The sequence below is a fragment of the Panthera onca genome, chromosome B3, assembly GCF_046562875.1.
Source record: "Panthera onca isolate mPanOnc1 chromosome B3, mPanOnc1 haplotype 2, whole genome shotgun sequence".
In the NCBI taxonomy this organism is placed as follows: Eukaryota; Metazoa; Chordata; class Mammalia; order Carnivora; family Felidae; genus Panthera; species Panthera onca.
Window position 1 is genome coordinate 34869784 of NC_138344.1, and position 21735 is coordinate 34891518.

The following is a 21735-nucleotide window of genomic DNA, read 5'->3' on the forward strand; positions in this document are numbered from 1 at the left end:
TTATTTTTATGGAGTGAAATTCCATTAAAGAAGGATTTAGCTTGTTATTGTCTTGGTCAGAAAAATAATCGATGGCATATAACTTCCCCTTTCCTCTATTTGTTTCGTTGAGCCATAACTACATACTTTCAGATCGTACAGTGGAAGGGTCGAGAGGTAAAGGGAAGTGGATGGGGCATAATTAAATAAGGGTAAGGCAAAATGAAAAAAGGAAGAGAGTCGGGGGTCAGGGAGAAAGAAACAGGATGTACAGCTCTTGTTTTTCTGGTTTATTTTAGCATTCTTCTTTGCCTTTTCGATTATGTAAGCTCTAATTTGCTGTTATGTAAGAGAGGGGAATAAATAACCTTTTGACTACATGGAATGGGGGAAATATTTCTAATTATCATCAATCCAATGAGCTGTAGAACAGTTCTTAATTGTGCAGCCTAATCTGCAAGGAATGTTTATGCTCCATGAGCCTTGCTTTCTGCCACTCGCTCAGTTTTCAGTTGTGTCGGAGCTTGTCTTGGATTTAGTTATTGGGGAATGTGGGCAATTGTAGAGTCTTATCAGTACCTGTGCTTCGTTTCAGTCAGATATTCAGGGCGTTTTGCCCAAATGTACATGTTGTTTAGTTTTTATTTAGGATTTTAACCCCCTTGGAGAAGGCTTTATTTAGTTGCCTCTGTGTTCTTTTTATTTGAAGAGTCTTATCTTATGAATATGATTATGAAATCCTATTTTGGGGGGTGCTGTCTTTCTTCTATGGTGGATTTTTTTTTAGTGTAGTTCATTGTAAAGGTTGTTCAGGTTTCTAGGTCTGATGTGGGTGAGGTAGATTATAATATCTATTATATTAATATAATTGGCGAATCTTACATTTCAAGGCAAGTTGAGATTCAGCTGGTTATTTTAAAGATAAATTCTTGAAGTGAAAAAAATAGTACGTTAGGATGATTTATTTGATTTATGTTTTTAGACTTGATCCTAAAGTGGCCAAAAGAACCCTATGAAAAAGAATTGCTGTAGTCTTCGAAGAAATCACTTTTGAAAGATGTTTATGACACAGCTGGGGAATCCCACGTTTGACAACTGGTGGTACCTGCCTTCCCCTGTACTCTCATCTCATTCTGTGATCCTTCTTACTCATCATATGTCAACTATACTTCTTTCAAACATGCTAAGCTCCTTTTAGTAGTTGTCCCCTCCATCTGAAACAGAAATTCTCACAGGCTGGCTGTTCCTTTTCATCCAGATCCCATCATCAGTATCACCTTCCCAGAACTTTGAGGTTACCCAGTCTGTCTCCTGGAATCTATCCCCAGCATTCCATCAACATCTCCTTTCCCATTCTTACCTGATACTTTCTTGTTTTCCTTCATTGTTTATCTTATCCCATTAGAACATTAAATTCCATTAGAAGCACTCTGATAGTTTATGGCCTTGATGGTGGTGATGGTTTAATGGGTGTATGCTTTCCTCAAACTCATTGAGTTTATGCATTAAATATATACAGCTTTTTATATGTCAGTCATACTTCAATAAAGTGGTTTTTTTTAAAAAAGAGAGACTTCAAGTGGTTTATTCACTGCTGTGTCCCCGGTGCCATGCATGACCTGTGGTTGGTGCTTTGTAAAAGTAAGGTATCCAAATGTGGAAACTTTCATCCTTTTTTACTATAAAGGATATCTAAGCTTACATTTAAATTTTAAAAGCACACTTACATATTTTTACATCAAAGATTTATTTTCAGATGATTAGAGAAATGGAAATAGCTTAATTAGTGGAAAGCTCCGGACAAGAAGTCATAATAATAGGATTCTCTGATCATTCTGCAACTAATTATAGTGGACAAAATTCCGTAATCTCCTAGTGACTCAATATCTGCATATATAACATGAGAAACAGTGTTAATGTTTCATGTGATGAAGCTGAGTAGGTTGTAGGGGTAACACCGTTCAGGGATTTGTCGATTCCATTAAGGAATTTTCTCTTTATCCTGCGAGAATAGAAAGGTACCGAAGGATTTTAAGTGGGCGGGACAGGGTATACGCAAGGGAGCGATAGTGGTGGTGGTATGACGAGGTTTACATTTTGGGAAAACCACTCTGGCTACAGTGTGGAGAACACAGGGAAGGGTTGGAATGAATATGGCCGGACTGTTCGTTGCTCAATGCGGTCATCCTGGTGAGGGATGCTGCTAACTTAAAGTAGGGTAACATTGACGGACACGGAGATGAGCAGTGGGATTTGAGCAATAATGGGGGGAGAGAAATCCACCAGGACTTGGTGATGGAGGACCAAAGAGAGGAAGGTGTCAAGACTGATTTCTAGGTTTCTCTTTTGTACAGCTAGATAGATCAACTAGACACATCATTTGCTGTGTACGTATAACTTGGAATGGGGTCAGGTTTCAGGAGGAAGAACGTGTTTTTAGTTTGGGACACGGAGGTGCTTTTAAGAAACTGAAGAAGAGCTTTAGGAAGATATTTAAATACGTGGGCCTGGAGCTTAGGGAAACTTGGGTCACAGGTGCGTATGTAAGTCATGGTGGATGGATTCCAATTGACAATCATGACTATGAAGTACCATACTTTGTAAACTATGAGGCTCCAAGTTGTGTTGGTATTTTCCTAATTTGCGGTGCTGTTTTGTTTAATTTCTATTTTTTTTAATAAACATGTTTTATTATTTTTGAGAGGGAGAGAGAATGAGCATGAGCAGGGGAGGGGCAGAGAGAGAGAGAGACAGAGAGAGAGAGAGAGAATCCCAGCAGGTCTTGCGCTGTTGGTGCGGAGCCTGACAGGGGGCCCGAACCCACAAACTGCAAGATCATGACCTGAGCGGAAGCCAAAAGTTGGCCGCTTAGCTCACTGAGCCACCCAGGTGCCCCTGTGGTGCTGTTTTCATCCTAGTGACTTTCTACTCATCCTTCAGTAGATGGTTTCGTTATTATTTTTTATAAAACCTTTCTGATTTTTCTCTTTTGAACTACCGCTGTACCTCACACACAACTATTATGGTATTAGCACAGTGTATTATGATTACATGCATGTTTACATACAAATCTGTCTTTTTATAGTGTGAGATCAAGAAGAAAGCGACTACTGGATTTTACTCTCTGAATTGCCTGAGACCAGGCTTCCTGTCTGTTTTTCTCCCCATGGTCTACCTGACACCCAGCGTGTAGCATGATACATAAATGATCATACATATTTGAGAGTTGAGGGAAGTATTTGTATCCGTTTATACATAGATGCTCAGTAAGTTTTTATTGAACAACTACATTATCCAGTCGTCTGGCAGTTTTTCAGTACTTGTTTTATAAACCTTGCATAAAAAAACAAAATTCTCTTGCTGCTTCTCTTTATCCATGTTAAGCATTTTTTTTTATTTTGGGGTTCATGGACTCCATATTTGTAGGGAGATCGGTGAAGTCTCTGAAAACAAATGTAAATTTTTCTGAATATGTGCTGGTATATAATTTTTAAAGCAGGATCCATTGCTTTCATCAGATTCTTAAAGGGGTCCATGGCACCAAAATTATTAAGGTCTGTTAGATATTTTTATTAAATAGTTAAATATTTTAGCTCCTTTGTTTTAAGTAGTTTCCCATGAACGTTTTGCTGTCATCCTGTATATTTCTCTTTAGAATAATAAACAAAAAATTGCCAGTAGGTTAAAACTTGTCATCAGTCATTTTAGCTGTATTCTGTTGAGTCTACCTCTTAAATGTAAGTATTTTATGTGGGTTTGCATATATTTTAAAGTCTCCTTATGTATTTGCATCTATACATTTCTTCTCAGGAGACCTTCTATCCTAAATATTGAGTAAATGAGGCAACCGTTGGACTCATGTAGGTTTAAAAACAATCTTGATTTGGGGTGTCTGGGTGGCTCAGTCGGTTAAGCGTCTGACTTGGGCTCAAGTCACGATCACACGATTGGTGGGTTCGAGCCCCATGTTGGGCTCTGTGCTGACAGCTCAGAGCCTGGAGCCTGCTTCAGATTCTGTGCCTCCCTCTCTCTCTGCCCCTCCTCTGCTCGCACTCTGTCTCTCTCTGTCTCTCAAAAATAAATAAATGTTAAAAATTAAAAAAAAAAAAAAAGAAATCTTGATTAGATCTTTTAACAGAAAAGAGATTAGAGGTTTGTATACAACATTTTTGATAATGGTCTTTCTTCATGGTAGAATTATACCTTTTATTTTAACATACAAACTGAAATGTATTATAACTTTGCTACACTGCATATGCATTACTTTCATAAAATTTTTAAACATCTCATAATTTCCAAAAAAGATATGAATTTGCAATTGATGTTAATATGAGGGAGTCACTGTCAAAAAACTTTCAAGTGACTTCCTTTATACTGATTTAGAGCTTAACATTATCATCCTGTTAGGTCTAGAAAGCGAAATAACTACTTGTGTTAGAATGATCTATTTGTTCTCTAGAAACAGTTGTATTTTAACATTTACCATACAAAGTTGGGCTTGCTGCATTCTGAGTTTGATGAATATCTTTATTCAAATGAATGCAGTCCCTGACTTTAGAAGGATGTTTGTTATGATATACAATAAACATTAGTGCTCCTTAAGAAACTTAACGGTTTCTTTTGAGAATGCTTTTGTTTGAGCATTGGGACACCTGGGTGGCTCAGTCTGTTAAGCGTCTGACTTTGGCTCAGGTCATGATCTCATGGTTTGTGAGTTTGAGCCCCCCATTGGGTTCTGTGTTGCAGCTCAGAGCCTGGAGCCTCCTTCGGATACTGTGTCCCCCTCTGTCTTTGCCCCTCCCCCACTCATGCTGTCTCTGTCTCTCATAAATAAATAAAATTTAGAAAATTAAAAAATGTTTTAGAATGCTTTTGTTTGATATCACAGGGCTTATCTTGATAGCATATGACTATGGACTCACCAAAATATGTTGAAATGTTAACAGCTTGATTTTAATCGGGGGAGGATTGAGTAGAAAGGATATGCTTCGTTTCCTGCCATATTAGTGAGCCCGTGAAGGGCCTTGGTGATAAGCATGTAAAATAGTTTACAATTTATACGCCAACCAGACTTCTTGGACCAAGTATCAAAAGTGTGTGAAATACACAGAAGCTGAGAGAATAGTTTAGTATGGTGAATGCTCATGAACCTATAACTTGGCTTGAACAATTATTAGCCTATAGTTAATCTTGTCTCATCCGTATCCTCACCGTCTTGTTTTTTTTTAAATTATTAATCACAATGAAACTGTGAGAGATTGCATTTCTTTCATTTATTTTATTTAAAAAAATTTTTTTTAACCTTTATTTATTTTTGAGACAGAGAGAGACAGAGTATGAATGGGGGAGGGTCAGAGAGAGGGAGACACAGAATCCGAAACAGGCTCCAGGCCCTGAGCTGTCAGCACAGAGCCCAACACGGGGCTCGAACTCACGGACCGCGAGATCACGACCTGAGCCGAAGTCGGATGCTTAACCGACTGAGCCACCCAGGCGCCCCTCATTTATTTCATTTTTAATTGTGGTAAAAAACACATGCAATTTACTGTCTTAACCACTTTTAAGTGTATAGTTCACTCGTTAAGTAGAGTCGCGTTGTTGTGCAGCTGATCACCAGCATGTTTTCATCTTGCACATCTGAAAAGCTATACCCATTAAACAATAACTCCCCACTTCCCTCTTCCTCCAGCCCCTGGTAGCCACCATTTTACTCTCTGTTTCTGTGATCCGACTGTTCCAGATACCTCGTGTACGTGGAAGCGTACGGCGTTTGTCTTTTGGGGACTGGTCTACGTCACGGAGCAGAATGTCCTCCAGATTCGTCCATGTTGTAGCATGTGACAGAATTTCCTTCTGTTTTATGGTTGAATAATATTCCGTTGCACGTATACACCACATTTTGTTCATCCATCCATCCATGGACATTTGTGTTACTTCCACATCTTGGCTATTGTGAATACTTGCTGTGAACAGGGTGTACAGATACCTCTTTGAGACCCTGCTTTCAATTCTTTCTCATAGATACCCTGAGTAGGGACTGTTGAATCATATAGTGGCTCTGTTTTTAATGTTTTGAGGAAACGCTATCCTGTTTTCCATGGCGGCTATACCATTTTTCATTCCCACCAACAGCACATAAAGGTTCCATTTTCTCCACATCCTTGCTAACACTTACTCTTTCCTGTTTTTTTTGATAGTAGTCATTCTAATGAATATGAAGTGATACCTTATGATGATTTTGATTTGCATTTCTCTAATGATTAATCGTGTTGAGCATCATTTTAATGTGCTTGTTGGTCATGTGTGTATTATCCTTAGAGAAAGGTCTGTTCAAGTCATTTGCCCATTTTTAGTTGGGTTATTTGTTACTGAGTTGTAGGAGTTCTTCATATATTGTGCATATTAGCCCTGTATCTAATATGTAAATATAAAAATCTAATATGTAATTGGCAAAAATCTTCTCCCATTCCATAGGTTGCCCTTGCACTCTATTGATTGCGTCCTTTGATGTACAGAAGTTTTTAAGTTTAATGTAATCGCATTTGTTATTGCTTTTGTTGCCTGTGCTGTTGGTTTCATATCTAAGAAATCATTGTCAAATCCATTGTCCTGAATCTCCCTCCCTGTAGTTTCTTTTTTTCTTTTCTTTTTTTTTTTAAGTTTATCTGTTTTGAGAGAGAGAGAGAGAGTGCATGTGTGCGTGTGTGTGTGTGTGTGTGGGGGGGGGGGTGGGACAGAGAGAGAGGGAGAAGGAATCCCAAGGAGGCTCTGTGCTGTCAGCGTGGAGCCTAACATGGGGCTTGATCTCACAACCTTGAGATCACGACCTGAGCTGAAATCAAGAGTCAGACACTCAACTGACTGAGCCACTCAGGTGCCCTCTTATAATTTCTTTTAAGAGCTTTGTAGTCAGGGGTCACCTGGGTGGCTCAGTCAGTTGAGCATCCAACTTCGACTCAGGTTATGATCTTGCTGTTCATGGGTTTGAGCCCCATGTCAGGCTCTGTGCTGACAGCTTAGAGCCTGAAGCCAGCTTCAGATTCTGTGTCTCCCTCTCTCTCTCTGCCCCTCCCCTGCTTGTGCTCTGTCTCTCTCTCAAAAATAAATAAATAAATAAATAAATAAGTAAATAATAAATTTTGTTTTAAAAAAAAGAGCTTTTTTTTTTTAAAGAAAATGTTTATTTTTGAGACAGAGCATGAGTGGGGGAGGGGCAGAAAGAGAGGGAGACACAGAATCCAAAGCAGGCTCCAGGCTCTGAGCTGTCAGCTCAGAGCCTGACGTGGGGCTGGAACTCACAAGCGGTAAGATCATGACTTGAGCTGAAGATGGATGCTTAACTGCTTAACTGACTGAGCCACCCAGGTGGCCCTAAAAAAAAGAGCTTTGTGGTCAGATCTTAAATTTAAGGTCTTAGTCATTTAAAATTCATTTTTGTATATGGTGTGATACAAGGATCCAACTTCAGTCTTTTGCGTGTGTATATCCAGTTTCCCTAGCACCATTTGTTGAAGAGACTCTCCTTTCCCCTTTGAGTAGCCTTAGAACCCTTGTTGAAAACCATTTGACCACATATGTGAGGTCCATTTCAGTAGTTTGCGGTCTTATTTCATTGGTCTGTATATCTGTCTTTATGCCAGTGCCACGCTGTTTTGATTACCGTAGTTTTATAAAATGTTTTCAAATCATTAAGTGTGAGACCTCCAACTTTGGTTTTCTTTTTCAAGATTATTTGGCTGTTTGATCTTTTTTGAGGTTGTTTGGCTGTTTGGGTGCCTCTGAGATCCAATATGAATTTTAGGATGGAGTTTTCTATTTCTGCCAAGAAAAAAAAATGCCATTGGAATTTTGATAGGGATTGTTTGAATCTGTAGATCACTCTGGGAAGTATTGCTATCTTAACAGTATTAAGTCTTCCAAGCCACAAACACTGCCTTTTCCATTTATATGGGTTTCTCCTCTAGTTTCTTTCAGCAATGTTTTATAGTTTTCAGGGTACAGGTTTTACACCTCCTTGATTAGGTTTATTCTTAATTATTGTATTCTTTTGGATGCTATTGTAAGTGGAAATATTTTCTTCCTTTTTTAATTTTTTTAATGTTTATTTTTGAGAGAGAATGCACACGCGTGCAAAGTGGGAGAGGGGCAGAGAGAGAGGAGGACAGAAAATCCAAAGCAGGCTCTGGGCTGTCAGCAGCACAGAGCCTGATATGGGGCTCAAACTCACTGACCGAGAGATCATGACCTGAGCTGAAGTTGGACACTTAACCGACTGAGCCAGCCAGGCGCCCCAGCTGTGTGCTTTTCATATATGACCCTTCTTAGGTAGTTTCCTTCTGTTTCCAGTTTGTTGAAGTTTTTATCATGAAAGATGTTTGAATCTTGCCTAATGTTTTTTCTGTATCTCATGTGATACACATGAGATGCTCATGTGATTTTCATCCTTAATTCTGTTGATGTGGAATATTACACTGATCAGTTTTCATGTGTTGAACCATCCTTGCATTTCAGCAATAGACACCATATGGTCATGATCCTTATAATGTGCTGTTGAATTCAGTGCGCCCCCGGATTATTTTGATTCTTTTTAAAGCAAAAACAGACGTAGGCAGTAAGCTAACAAATAAACATATGATATAATGGCAGATACTGATGGGTATTTATTATGAAGAAAAGTAAAACAGGGCAGGTCAAGAATGGTAGGAGTAAGGGCGCATGGCTGGCTCCGTCGGTAGAGCATGTGGCTCTTGATCTCAAGGTCGTGAGTTCAAGCGCCATGTTGGGTGTAGAACTTACTTTGAAAAAAAGTAGTGGCAGGAGTAGAGTGAAGCTGGGGTTGTTTAGACTGGAGATTTGAAAAGCCCTCTGAGGAAGTGTCATTGGAGAAAGTGAGGGAAGAACCTGCAGGCACGGGGGACAAGCAATGGTGGGACTTAGAGTTTCTGAGAAATAGCTGGGAAAGAGGGTGTGAGAGTGGGAACAGGAGGTTGTGACAGAGGGTGGAGAGGCTCAGGATGTCCACAGTGGAGGAGAGCACATAAATCCCATCTCCTGAGCCTTAGTGTGAACAGCTCCTTATATGGCTTTTATTACTCATTACAGATTTCCTCCTTTTTATTTCCTTTCCCTTGGCTGTCTATTTCTAGAAAGAATGTGCTTGCTTTGTTAACCAAAGAACAGGGCCTGAATTTTATCCCAGATTTCCTCTGAAGAAGGGTGAAATAGAGTGGGTGGAGTCTCAGGGTCGAGCCAAGAATCCATTGTGATGTCTGATGCGATTTGGGGAAAAAAATAATTGTTTCAAAAATAATATATTATGGAGTATGACCTTATGTATTTTATAATTAGAATATGCGCCTAATATTTTAAATTTAGTAGGAAATGGATTGCTTAAGTTCAGAACAATTTTTTTTAATGTTTTTAAATTTATTTTTGAGAGAGAGAGAGCACAAGCAGGGGAAGGGCAGAGAGAGAGAGAGAGAGAGAGGTAGACATAGAATCTGAAGGAGGCTCCAGGCTCTGAGCTGTCAGCACAGCCTGACGTGGGGCTCGAACCCACGAACTGCGAGATCATGACCTGTGCCAAAGTCGGATGCTCAACCGACTGAGCCACCCAGGCACCTCAATGCCTGGACTTAGTTCGTAACAGTTTTTAACTGGCAGCATGATCTATAGTATAGCACTTACCTCCTTCTTATAAACACTTGTGTTGGAATGTTTTACATTCCCATGAAACAGTTTTCCCAAATTGGTCTTTTTGGAGGAAGCGTAAACTGTCACGCTCTTGTGGTAATACACGGTAAACAACACCCTGGAACTTGTGGATGTTTGTTATTTTCCTTGATAAAGTAAGGAACATTGGTACAAGTATGTTAAACGTCATAAAGAATGTAGAGGAGTAGTCTGCTTTGTCTCCAAATAGACTTTTATTTACCGTCTAGCCCAGTGTTCAATATCTATTTGCCTCGTTAGGTTTTTAATGTATTTTTTAAAAATTCCTGAATCCAGACAATTTGACTTTCCACTGGTAAAATATTTACTTGTTGTATCAGGCAGGGTGCTAAACTTAGACATGAAGAGTACGGAGTTAAATTTAAAATTTGTCGAAAGTATTCATCATGATGCAGTCTATTTAATGTCTTGGCAACGCCTCTTGCTCTTCTCATTTAACATGTTAGGAGACAGACTGGCAGCAGTTGTAAATTGAAACCTGGTTGTATGCAGAGTAAGCCCGACAGGGGTATGAAGGAAAATGGAGAAAATTTGAAAGCGTCACTCTGTATGTGTTTGTGTATTAAATTAAAGTGTGACACATTTGCTTAAAATAGAATTTTATATCCTGTTTATCAAGGCTGTTATAACTTCACGGTAGATCCGAAGACTGAAACTGGTTTCAAATGTTGTCTTGTGGAATAACCAAATTCGTCTCTTAACAGTGTTGTCGTGATGTCACGCGATGTATAATAAGCACGTTTTACAATGTGTTTGAGTCATTTGTCCCCAGTAGACCTGAAATTTATTACTCAGAGGAGAAGCATGCATTTACAGTATATTCTTAGCTGCTCTTTTCTATCACTCAGCTGTCAAGGCCTATGGAATCTAAAATAGAACCTGACCAATGGGAGACCGTCTACCCCTTGTTTACAGGAGGATTCGGAGGTGGACAGTTTTATCATGCACTGCAGCGTCTGGGTTGCAGTGTTGAGGCAGGATGTAGAGTGCTGTGCAGGTTTTCCAGCAGAGTCCCTGAAAGGGACAGCTTTGAAAGACAGCGTCTAAACAATAAGAAACAGGAGGAGTTACGGTACCTGACTCCGGCCGCTCGCAATCAAGTGCTGTTCAGCAAGGAAGATAATTTTCAAGCGGTATGAAGGCGGAGAAGGATCCCGAAGACGAAGAAAATATCGTTAGAGATCCAAGCTAAGTGTAGCACAGCATGAAGATTGTAGAGCAGGAAGATTTGTAAAGCGAGGGACGGATTCACTGGTTAGGAGTTTGTCTGAGGGCGTGCTTTGTGAGCTGCAGAGATTTGTAACCCAAGGCGAAGCCGTTTGCTGCTAGCAACAAGAAACTAAATCCTGTCTATGATGAACTGTTGGTTTTCTTGTGCTCCTAAGAACAGAGTAGGTATCCCTGTAGCGCAGTGTAACAAAAGATTCTTGGTTAGGCTTTCCAAACCGTATTCTTTTAAAGTGGACTACTGTTTTATTAATTTTGGTCTCCTTGTTTACTATCTTTCTGTTTGATTAGTAGGCTGGGGTTAATGATAGAAAACAAAAGTTCTTGTTTCTTTTTCTGGATTTAAGAAGCTCATAATAGAATCTTCGTAATTGAGCAGTGTTTCTGTTAACTGACAGTGGACCAAATGGAAACGGCACTTCGTGAAGTGGAACTGAAAAATCACATGAGAATATGAGACTTTGGTCATGTTTAACTATCTCCTAAAAAGCCTTACTTTAGGGTTTTACAATTTTTTCCAGTGTTTTCAATAACTCTTTTCCCCAGCAGCAAGTTTAATTGGAAATAAAACAGATTGTTTTAGCTGCAAGGATAAACTAATCAATTTAGAGCCAGTATTTGTGTGTTAAACGTGACTTAATCCCTTAGGCATTTGAAAACACAAAGTCTCTTAAGCCTGCATCTACTACCACTCCCCAGTTTCGAGTCTCTAAACTGTTTTGTTTTAAAGCTAAAGAAGGGGGTGCCTAAAATGTTGTGTAGACCTTGAGCCAATAAACAGGGCGAATCTCAGAGTTGACAATTTGTGCTTTTGAAGTTAGGCGGAAGTGGGCTCATCTCCAAATTTAACTGATTTAGAGGCAGCAATTCTGAAGTCTGTGTAGGTTCTTGAACCGGATTCCATTGAAACATTTCACTTCAGGAGTGGGTTAAAAATGTAATGTATTTATCTTTTTCTCCTCTTCAAATTTCATATGCAGTTTCACTTTCTTTAAGTATGTAAGGAAGACATTGCTTATTTAGCTAGAAGACTGGTGATTTTGTGTGGCCATTTGAAGGAGATAGGTGATATTAAGTAATCATAATGATGAAACATTTAGAGGATATGCTTCATATAAGAGATTCATTTTTTCTCCCTCAGGGATTTGTTATGGTATTTGTGGACACAGGAATTGTTTGTAAGTTTAAGTGAAAAATAGGTACATCTTTCTTTGTTCTGGAAATAATACTGGGCTTAGTACAGAATTTAGCAGTAGGTTTACTGTATAATATTTTAAAAGGCTAAAACCTTACTTGTTTAAATAATGTATGTTTTAGTTCTGGGTTCTACATTTCTGCCTACTAAGAAAAAAATCCAAGTTATTGGCCTTGGAATGTCTTGAATATATTTTCTCCAAAGCTGAAAATAACCTTGATACAATGAAGGTGTATATCATGTGCTACATACTCCTATTTAAAAAATTTCCTTTAATCTTCCTCTTAAATATATGTACTGAGTTTTGTTAATATAAAAAAAACTTTTTTGTATGTTGAATGTAAAAAAGAAGGGAGAAAATGAAAGTCACCTGTAATCCTATTATTTTAGGATTTTAAAGTAGTTAATACTTTAGAGGCTTTTTTTTTTTAAGTTTGTTCTACGTAGAAGTTTCTTTTTATTCTAATATGTAACCTTGATGAATTGCTTTCTGTGTTGAGACAGAGACAGTGTACGTGTGTGTGTCTGTGTGTGTGTGTCTAATTTGCATTTATAAATATATTCCCAACAGTATCTTTTAAATAAGGTGGGGGGAGGGAGGTGTTTTAAAATGTGTACAAAATTCCACTGCATCTAAGGTCTTGGGAGATAGGAGATAGATTTCAGAGCCAAATCTGAAAGTATGAGTTAGAGAGTAGGAGAAGGACACATGATTCTGGAAGTCATGAGAAGTCTTGGTTGGGTTTGGCCCCTTATGTTTTTCAATGTCCCTGGAGCCTTGACTTTTCTCATTTGTGAAATGGGGATGATGATTTTAGTTTATGGGGGTTGTTTGCGTAATTCATGCCTGGCACGGGGTATGTCTTCGGCAATTATTAATTTCCTTTCTTGGCTCTGAAGGGAAACAAAACAGAACGTGAGAAACATGCCCTTTCTCAAAAGCGTCGTTTAAAATGCTTCTTGAATATCAGGTGTTTGGAGAAGCTCTTCTCGTGAAGTCAGCATCGCAGGGAGAAGGAAATGTGGGATGCGACTCGACATTGAATGATACATTATGCAGTATTGTCTTCCCTCCTCTTCCTTCCTGGTTTAGAAAGTCTTGCTGATATAGTATATAGAGTAGGCCATGTTTACTTTTTTTTTTCTTTTTGTAGCATGCAGCAGATTGGAATAAATATGATGACCGACTGATGAAAGCTGCAGAAAGGGGAGATGTAGAAAAAGTTTCCTCCATCCTTGCTAAAAAGGGCATCAATCCAGGCAAACTAGACGTGGAGGGCAGATCTGCGTAAGTATTACTGATGCTAACTCCCCAAAGGGGATTTGGGTATGCTCTTGGGACACAAGTAAAATTTGTGAATTGTGGCTATCAACTTATTAATTTAAAAAGCCTTGATCAAAAACCATGCTCTACAATCTTTCACACATTGCTTTTCAGACATCATAGACTAATAACTGTCCTCAATTTGAAAGATTTTCAAGTTAGACAGAGAATGCTAAAATACTACCCAGTGGTCTAGTTGTTTAGGCTCTATGGCAAACCATAGCCTGGGTTGTTTGGTGCATTTCTGTGTATCACCTTTTTCATATTCCTTATCCTGTTTGATCCTTGCAGCGGCCCTCTGAAAGCAGTAGGAGAAAGTCTACAGAGGTTAAATAACTTGGTCTAAACTCATGAAAAGTCACAGAGCTGGGATGTGAACCCAAGTTTTCTGTGTTGGAAGAGTTTTCTGTAATTACACGGACTTTTCCTCTCAACTCCCGATCTGTTTTTATATTCGGTCATCATTTTAAACAAGAATGTGTAGAACAGAAGAGGCAGAATAATTAGTGTGTCTTAGGGAGGCACAGGGGGTGATCCCATCCTTTGGCTTTGGGGTCCCCGAGAATGACTACTGGCTTGTTGACCTTCTTATCTTTCCTCCCGCCCCTCCCGAATCTTCTTCACTTGCCTTCCTGTTGAGGGTGGAAGCAGTTGGGTTAAAGGGCAGGTGTATGGTCCGGCACCATGCTCTATAATTACAGCAGTTAAAACCGCTGGGAAACCTTCCAAAGTTAGAGGTGAAAAGTCTCATTTCCTAAAATTCCTCTCAGTCTTTCATGAGTTTATTTAGAATATTATAACTGGAAACCAGATGCTAAATATAGAAATGAATATTAGGAAGTGGATAGTGAAAGTTTGATATAGATCAATACGTTAGGATGCTTGTAGATTTAAGTACAGGAAACATAGCAAAGCGCAACTTAAAAATCAAGTTGGTTTTTAATACCGGTAAGGTTTGAAAAGTTCCAAGTTTTTCAATGCTGTCTCAGTTTTATCAAGGGGGCAGTCTGATAGCTATGACAACATTAGTTATTTTGAGTCCTGCTCCTATTTTCGCTAAATTTGAAGCTATTTTTTGGGCTCACAGTATAAACAGTAAAAATTTAACATCTAGAAGTGACTTTGTTTTTCGTGTTTCTTTTTTCCCAAATGCCAACATGTTAGAAGATACAGGCAATCTTTGGGATGAAAATCTTCAGTGAAACGTGATTTCTTCAGTTCTGCCTATCCATGCTTTGGATGTTTTGAATGAATGATTGCTTCAGTTTCTGTTAATGTTTTTTAAATCTGAGGTTCAGTTTGGAGTGAAATTACTTGTATGGATGGTCAGAGTTATAAAAATCTAGTGTAATTTGATGAACTATGAACTTTAGTTTGTGAAATATGTGAGTAGTTCTAGTCTCTAAGGTTTTCACTGCAGGAAATAGAAGTCTTTTAGGATTCATGGGATAAAATATTTTCCTTTTGCTCCTTGCACACAAACTGTATTCTTCCTAAATTGCATACAAACTGTATGCTTCCAAAAGCATTTTGTGTATAGGACATGTTGCAGATATGCTTTCTGTATATTATGTAATTACAAAAGTGAGTTCGTTTTGAATGACTTGGGTTTTTTTTGTTTTTAATTTTGAAATTTAAGACCAAAGTAACCTGTGCTTCTTGACCTCAGTCCAGTTTCAGAAATGAAATATTTGAAGCCTAGCCATAGTCACTGCAAGGACTTGTTTTCTTCCTGTTCACCTCTCTCCTAGGGTTCAGCCCATTGCCAAAGCAAAATGGGACAGAGTCACCGGAAATCCCCACTGCCACTTGGAAAGTCAGATACCAATTCCTGTCCCTCTGTCCCCTCAGGCTGTCAGAAGTGACGTTTGTTTGGCTCCCAGCCGTTTTCTCTGGAATCAGTAAATGCTCCTCGGCAAAAAATGGCTTCAGATACCACCCTCGCCTCTCTGGGCCTCTCTCCTTCCCTGCATCCTGGTCTAGATATTTTTCACTATCTTGTTAGCTTACTGATGCCCTCACACAGATGTCATACGGTTTGTGTGGTTTTTCCCATTGTCCCGTATTACCTGGGTTTCCTGTTGTGGAAACACAAATACAGGTCTTGTTTTTAAAAAGACAGCTTCTGGGATGCCTGGGTGGCTCAGTTGGTTAAGCCTCCAACTTGGGCTCAGGTCAAGATCTCACGATTTGTGAGTTCGAGCCCCATGTCGGGCTCTGTACTGACAGCTCAGAGCCTGGAGCCTGCTTTGGATTCTGTGTCTTTGGATTCTGTGTCTTTCTGCCCCTACCCTGCTCTGTCTCTCTGTCTCTCTCAAAAAATAAACACTGAAAAAATAAATAAATAAAAAAAGACAGCTTAAAGTTGATTTTTTTATATTGAAAAAGAGTATTTCTATAAACTAATTTTTCAGATTTCCTTTACGACTCTTTGTATACAAGTTAGTGATCGATATGTCTTCTTTCTGAAGTGTGCTATTTATAGCACATCTGCATTAATAATGCATTGTAGATTTGTTGTGAATTCTGCCCTTTGGTACATCATCAGTGTAATGTTGATCTGTTTTTCCTTTTTTTTTTTTAAAGTTTATTTATTTATTTTGAGAGAGAGAGAGAAAGAGAGAGAGCGAGTGAGCAAGGGAGAGAGAGAGAGGGAGAGAGAGAATCCCAAACAGGCAGAGCCCAACACAGGCCTCGGAAACTCATGAACCATGAGATCATGACCTGAGCCAAGATGAAGAGTTGGACGCTTAACCGACTGAACCACCCAGGCGCCCCAGTTGATTTATTTTGAAGAAAGAAGTCTTCCAAATTTTTGAGCTAAGAAAGGAAAACAAACAAAAAAATGTTCCCTCCAAGATTGTTGGGAGACTAAAAATGTTTGCTTGAAGGAAATTACCGTTCCTCAAAAGGTTCTAATGGTGCTTTGCACAGTATAATTCCCTACTTTGGTATTGAAAAGAGATTTATAATCTTATAGATTTATAGTGGAATTTAATTCCACTGTAAGGAGAACTTATCTGATTCCTGTGAACACCGTATTCCTTTAATCAGAAATATCTCTGTCTCTCGAATTCAAATTGTACACAAACCTCCTTTATTTTACTTACTAGTGCTTGGTGTCTGGTTTGCATTTACATCCATCATAAGGGGTGCCTGGGTGGCTCAGTCGGTTGAGCGGCCGACTTCCGCTCAGGTCATGATCTCGCGGTCCGTGAGTTCGAGCCCCGCGTCAGGCTCTGTGCTGACAGCTCGGAGCCTGGAGTCTGTTACCGATTCTGTGTCTCCCTCTCTCTGACCCTCCCCCGTTCATGCTCTGTCTCTCTCTGTCTCAAAAATAAATAAACGTTAAAAAAATTTAAAAAAAAATAAAAATAAATCCATCATAATAATACTAGTTGAGACACATGACGGAGTGTTGTAATATCTGGAAGTGAATTTGCAACCTATCTCCAGATTTTGTCTCTGAGCATTTATTTTTTTTTTAAAGTTTGTTTATTTAAGAGAGAGACAGCATGAGTGGGGAAGGGGCAGAGAGCGAGAGCGAAAGCGAGCGAGAGAGAAAGAGAGAGAGAGAATCCCCAAAGTGCAGAGCCTAATACAGGGCTCGAACTCATGAACTGTGAGATCATGACCTGAGCTGAAATCAAGAGTTGGTTGCTTAACCAACCGAGCCACCCAAGCGCGACTCCAGGCATTTAATTATTCAAATATTTGAGGGCCTGTCATCTGTCTGGTACTTAAATTGTTCTGGGGAATGTAATAGGAAGCAAAACAGACAAAAATCCCTGCTTTTGTTGAGTTTATACTTGAGTAGGAGGAGAGTGACAGATTATAAAGAAAGACTGTAAAGAAAATAAATCTTGAATTTGTGTATTAGATAATACGTAGTTCTCCATAGAATAAAGGCAGGGATTGGGGAAGTAGGCATACTAAGTCTTCAGGGAATGGGGAATCATAGACATTTTAGATGATGTGGTTATGGAAGACCCCTTTTGAGAGCATGTTCAGTTTGTCTGTATCCAGGCACCTGGCAGAGAACTTGCACATCCTTATCTCCTGGCATCTTCACAGTGGTTATTGTCCTTATTTAGGGTTCAGTTCTATGTTGACCCGATTTCAACATCCTTTGCTAGCAAGCCCTATTGTGTTTACCTACCAGTTTGGATTTGGTGGAGTATAGTCAGTCAGTCGCTGTCTGTTCTTACTGCGCCCCAAAGATTTTTGTACAGGTTGGTTGGTTAATAAAGTGTTAGATGATCAAAGAAACAATGGGATATTTTCCACTGTATCTGGAATACTTGATGATCTAAAGTAAGTTTTTTAAGCAGCCTTTACTTGCCTTATTAGGAAGCTTGTGCCGTTATGCCCGTTTGTGTGAAACTTTGCCCAGTCATACAGGTCTGTGAACAAAAGGAAGAATGGGTGGTAGTTGTTGGTACTTTTGGGGAAGATGACTTTTATGGCTTTCCAAGCGTTGCTTAGTTTGTTGTCCTGAAGGCTTTTCTCTGCAAGGTTTAATTTGATAATTCTAAAGAGAAGGATTAAGTGTTTTGATTGTCTTTGGCCTTAGCATTCTGTGATAACTTGTTGTCTTGGCAGTTTCAGTATATTTGAAACTAAGCAAAATAATCTGATAGAAAATTTTCCATGCATCTATCAGACTTCTAGCACCAGTGCCTTCGCTACTGAATAATAAACTGTAGAGTTAGCGGTATTATTGGATACATTTTCTATTATTAAGACTGTTGAACATTGGAATATTCCATTGGTTCTAAGGAGCTATTTCTAGGACGTTTTGGCTCCTTATGTAAATTTGGGTTCAAATTAGTTTTTCAGTAATAAGTGATAGGTTTCTTTTTCTGACATAAAATATATAGGTGTTTTCATGTAGCCTTTAAAACGTGTGTGTGTGTGTGTGTGTGTGTGTGTGTGTGTGTGTGTGTGTGTGTGTTGAATAAAAGGTGACGTTGATGGAACATTTAAGCTGACATTTAGTAGTTTCTGTGCATAACAAATATTTTCTTTTTGTTTAGCTTCCATGTTGTGGCCTCAAAAGGGAATCTTGAATGTTTGAATGCCATCCTTATCCATGGAGTTGATATTACAGCCACTGACACTGCAGGTGGGTTTGCCTCCATAGTCAGTTGTGCAACGAAAAGAGAGGACAAGCCTTGTCCACTGCTCATGTCCTTAATCAGACCCGAACGTGACTTAAAAAGAGAAGTCCTTAATTTTCTCTTTTTAAACAGTTAAGAGAAAGTTTACTTCTGAGGTATCGTCGATGGGAAGAGGTAAAGTACAGGGAAGTGCGGAGACAGGGTTGCTGAACTGAAGTCAAGTGCTGGTCTTGGTAGTGTTCCCGAATCCTAAAATTTCAGGTTTTGAAGGACCTTTAGGGGCCATTTAGATTCTACTCCCGTAGCCTCGAGTATATGAATTCTTGCTGTCATGCGGTGGTTCAGCGTTGGGTTGAACATCTCTCGTGACGGGGAACTAACGGCCTCATGACAACGACAGCGTTACCGCTAATGATCATAACAAGGAGAGCTGCCACTCACATCACCCGCTACTCTGCTGAGCACACGAACACGTGCCAGCTCATTCTGTCCTCACACCATCCCAGGGAGGCTGTGAGGCACTGAGCCATTCACTGACTTGCCCAGGGTCCTTCAATGGATGAGCTGTGACCAGAGTCTGTGCTTTTCACCATTATGCCGTGCAAGGAAGCCTGTGCTGTATTTGGTTAGCTACATTGAGAAAAAAAAATTTTTTGTAGACAGTTTGAAGTCTGGTTCTTTCAGTGCCTTCTGCTTACATGTAGTCGTACCCATGTCTGTCTTTCAAACTCATACAGCCTAAGTTTGTCTGCACATCACAGGATAGACCTTTAAGCATGTGAAGATAGCCATTGTCTTTCTTCGATGCGCACGCTGGTTTTCTCAGGATGACCGCTCTCCGTTCTCTCGACAGCTTATTTCTCTGCAGTTCTACTTTTGTTATTCAATAAATATAGGAGGTGACCTAGAACAGAGAATTTCCTTAACAACTTTCATATTTTATCCTGTGGTTCCGTGTATAGACAAATACGTTACAGTTAAACCAGCATCGTGTTTAGAAATGGAAGGGAGGCAGAGGGATAGAGAGATCTCAGTGAGTTAGTGAGGAAGATCTTCACCTAAAGATGTGTCAGCTTCTAAATCAAAGAACAAACTCTATTTATCTGCCACCTCTGAACGAACAGAAGAATATGTTAATTATTTACAAAAGCATTCCATTGGTGTGGAGGAATATTTAGCTTTAGAAATTTCAGACTAACCGTGTATCTCTTTAGAACTCTTTAGACTTTATTTAGATATTGTGCTGATTCTCATTCAAACAAGCATCTTTCTTATGTATTGTCTGTGTTCTTTCCGCTCTGGGTATTTTTGCCTAGTGGCCGATCTAGTGACTTTTGCCCTCCCGCCTTCAGAGAAGATAGGTTCAGATGCTTTCCCAGGCTCAGCAGACATCATCTCGTGTGCAGCATTCCAGCCTACTCTGCTTCAGCTCTTTGTCTTTTGTTTTTGCTGTTGTCCAGTTATACTTTTTTTTACTTTGGTTTAGTATTTTTCTCCATCGAGTTGTCCTGTCCTCAGGGTAAGGACCTTTTCTCGTTTGCTGTCACATTGTCAGTTGTAGTCCAGATGTGGATATTGGATAACAATTCAGTTCCAAAGTGGTATGTATTTTATCTTAACTCCTTGATTTGTTACCAGTACAAACGTAGGTGAAAGATAGCCAGATTTCAAGTTAGTGTGGTTTGGGTTTTGAGGTATTTGTGACCCAGGTCTTACCAGGTAGGCATTCATAGTGTAATTCATCGTGTTGGGTGTAATTCATAGTGTTGTGCTTTAGATTTTGATGTTTCCTTAATTTGTTTACTCTGTCCTCTCAAGTGGCTGGATTTGGATTTGGCTAAGGAAATACCTACCTGACATTTTTATCTGATCAAGTTTCTATGGCAGTTTGTTGAGTACCAGGGACTGTCACCACTGTGCCTTCCCCCACCGTCCCACTTCATACTCTCTCTTACTTGCCATGTAAATGTGACAGTTTTTCTTGTCAATTTTCGCAGTGTAAAAGCTCTAGGAAACTTGTCCATGAACAGTAACAAATTGAAATTTGAAGTCATCACATCTGTCTTATTTGTAATTCGAGGATGTTTAGGTGTGGATGAGTATGTTGTACCTGTACCTGTTTAAAGACCCGGACTCACTGCTAATTTGTTCTGGATCAGTATTCAGAGTTAATCTTTCAGATGATAATTTCCTTTAAAATTGCACATTTAATAAAAAAAATTGTGTATCTGAGAGAGAGAAGGAGAGAGAGCAGGAGGGGCAGAGAGAGTGAGAGAGAGAGAATCCCAAGCAGGCTCCACGCTGTTAGCGCAGAGCCCGATGTGGGGCTTGATCTCCCAAACCGTGAGATCATGACCTGAGATCACGAGTCGGACACTTAACCAACTGAGCCACCGAGGCACCCCTAAATTTTCACATTTAATACACATTATATTTGAGAGACATTATTTTCACATTATTTTCAGAGCCACAGTCCTAATGAACTTTGAATTTTAGTTGAAAATTAGTTTCTTTGATTTAGGTCTCTTAACTTCTTGCACTTTAGTGTCCACACTGCCTGTTTGGAATTATTATGAGAAATCTAGGTATGTTTCTCACTCTCCTGTCCCCATTCTCTTTTTCTCTTTCTCTTCCTCTCCCTCCCTCCCTTCTTTCCTGTGCCGACTTAACTTACTTACTCTGTCTCAGGCACTACTGTGGATATTGGAGATACAGTGATGACTATGGCCAAGTTCTTGCTCTTTATGGATTTATAGGTTTAATTTTTCTTCCCCCCTTCATGGTGTTGGTGTGTATATTATCTCTTATTAAAATATCGACCTGAGTGAAAGCGTGCTGATAAGTTCAGTGTCCTGTCAACTAACGTTGGAAAAATGAGTCCCATTTCTTTGGAAAATTCACACGTGAAGGAAATAACCCTTCGTGGATGTCTTTAATTCTTTCTTTTCTAGGAAGAAATGCTCTTCACCTGGCTGCAAAGTATGGGCATGCGTTGTGTCTACAAAAACTTCTACAGGTAGTAAAAGTGGTTAATACTTCAGCTTTATTATTTTGACTACAAATAATAGACGTGTCTTCAATGTGTTTTTGGAATTTGAGATCAAAGAAAATAGTGGGCTAATTTTGACTTACGTAATATCTTTCCCATCGTTTGTGAA

At 39.3% G+C, this 21735-nt stretch overlaps 1 protein-coding gene and 1 long non-coding RNA gene across 4 annotated transcripts in view; one reads left to right on the top strand and one right to left on the bottom strand.

The window, feature by feature from the left end:
* Positions 1-21735, top strand: part of UACA (uveal autoantigen with coiled-coil domains and ankyrin repeats) — a 94739-nt gene that overhangs the window by 37016 nt on the left and 35988 nt on the right. Inside the window, exons 1-4 of one of the 3 annotated variants that reach the window (XM_060618140.3) lie at positions 10647-11102; positions 13288-13421; positions 18494-18582; positions 21529-21593. In XM_060618140.3, the coding sequence (XP_060474123.1) occupies positions 11064-11102; positions 13288-13421; positions 18494-18582; positions 21529-21593 (327 nt within the window). In that variant the 5' untranslated portion in view covers positions 10647-11063. Of the gene's footprint in view, positions 1-10646; positions 11103-11861; positions 11881-13287; positions 13422-18493; positions 18583-21528; positions 21594-21735 lie in introns of those variants that run through there. The other 2 variants (XM_060618141.3, XM_060618139.3) reach the window with 2 other exon arrangements.
* Positions 5480-10871, bottom strand: LOC144616718 (uncharacterized). The gene is made up of 2 exons (XR_013556362.2): positions 10788-10871; positions 5480-7797 (listed from the first exon to the last, which is right to left on the bottom strand). It is a non-coding gene; the product is annotated as an uncharacterized LOC144616718 (long non-coding RNA).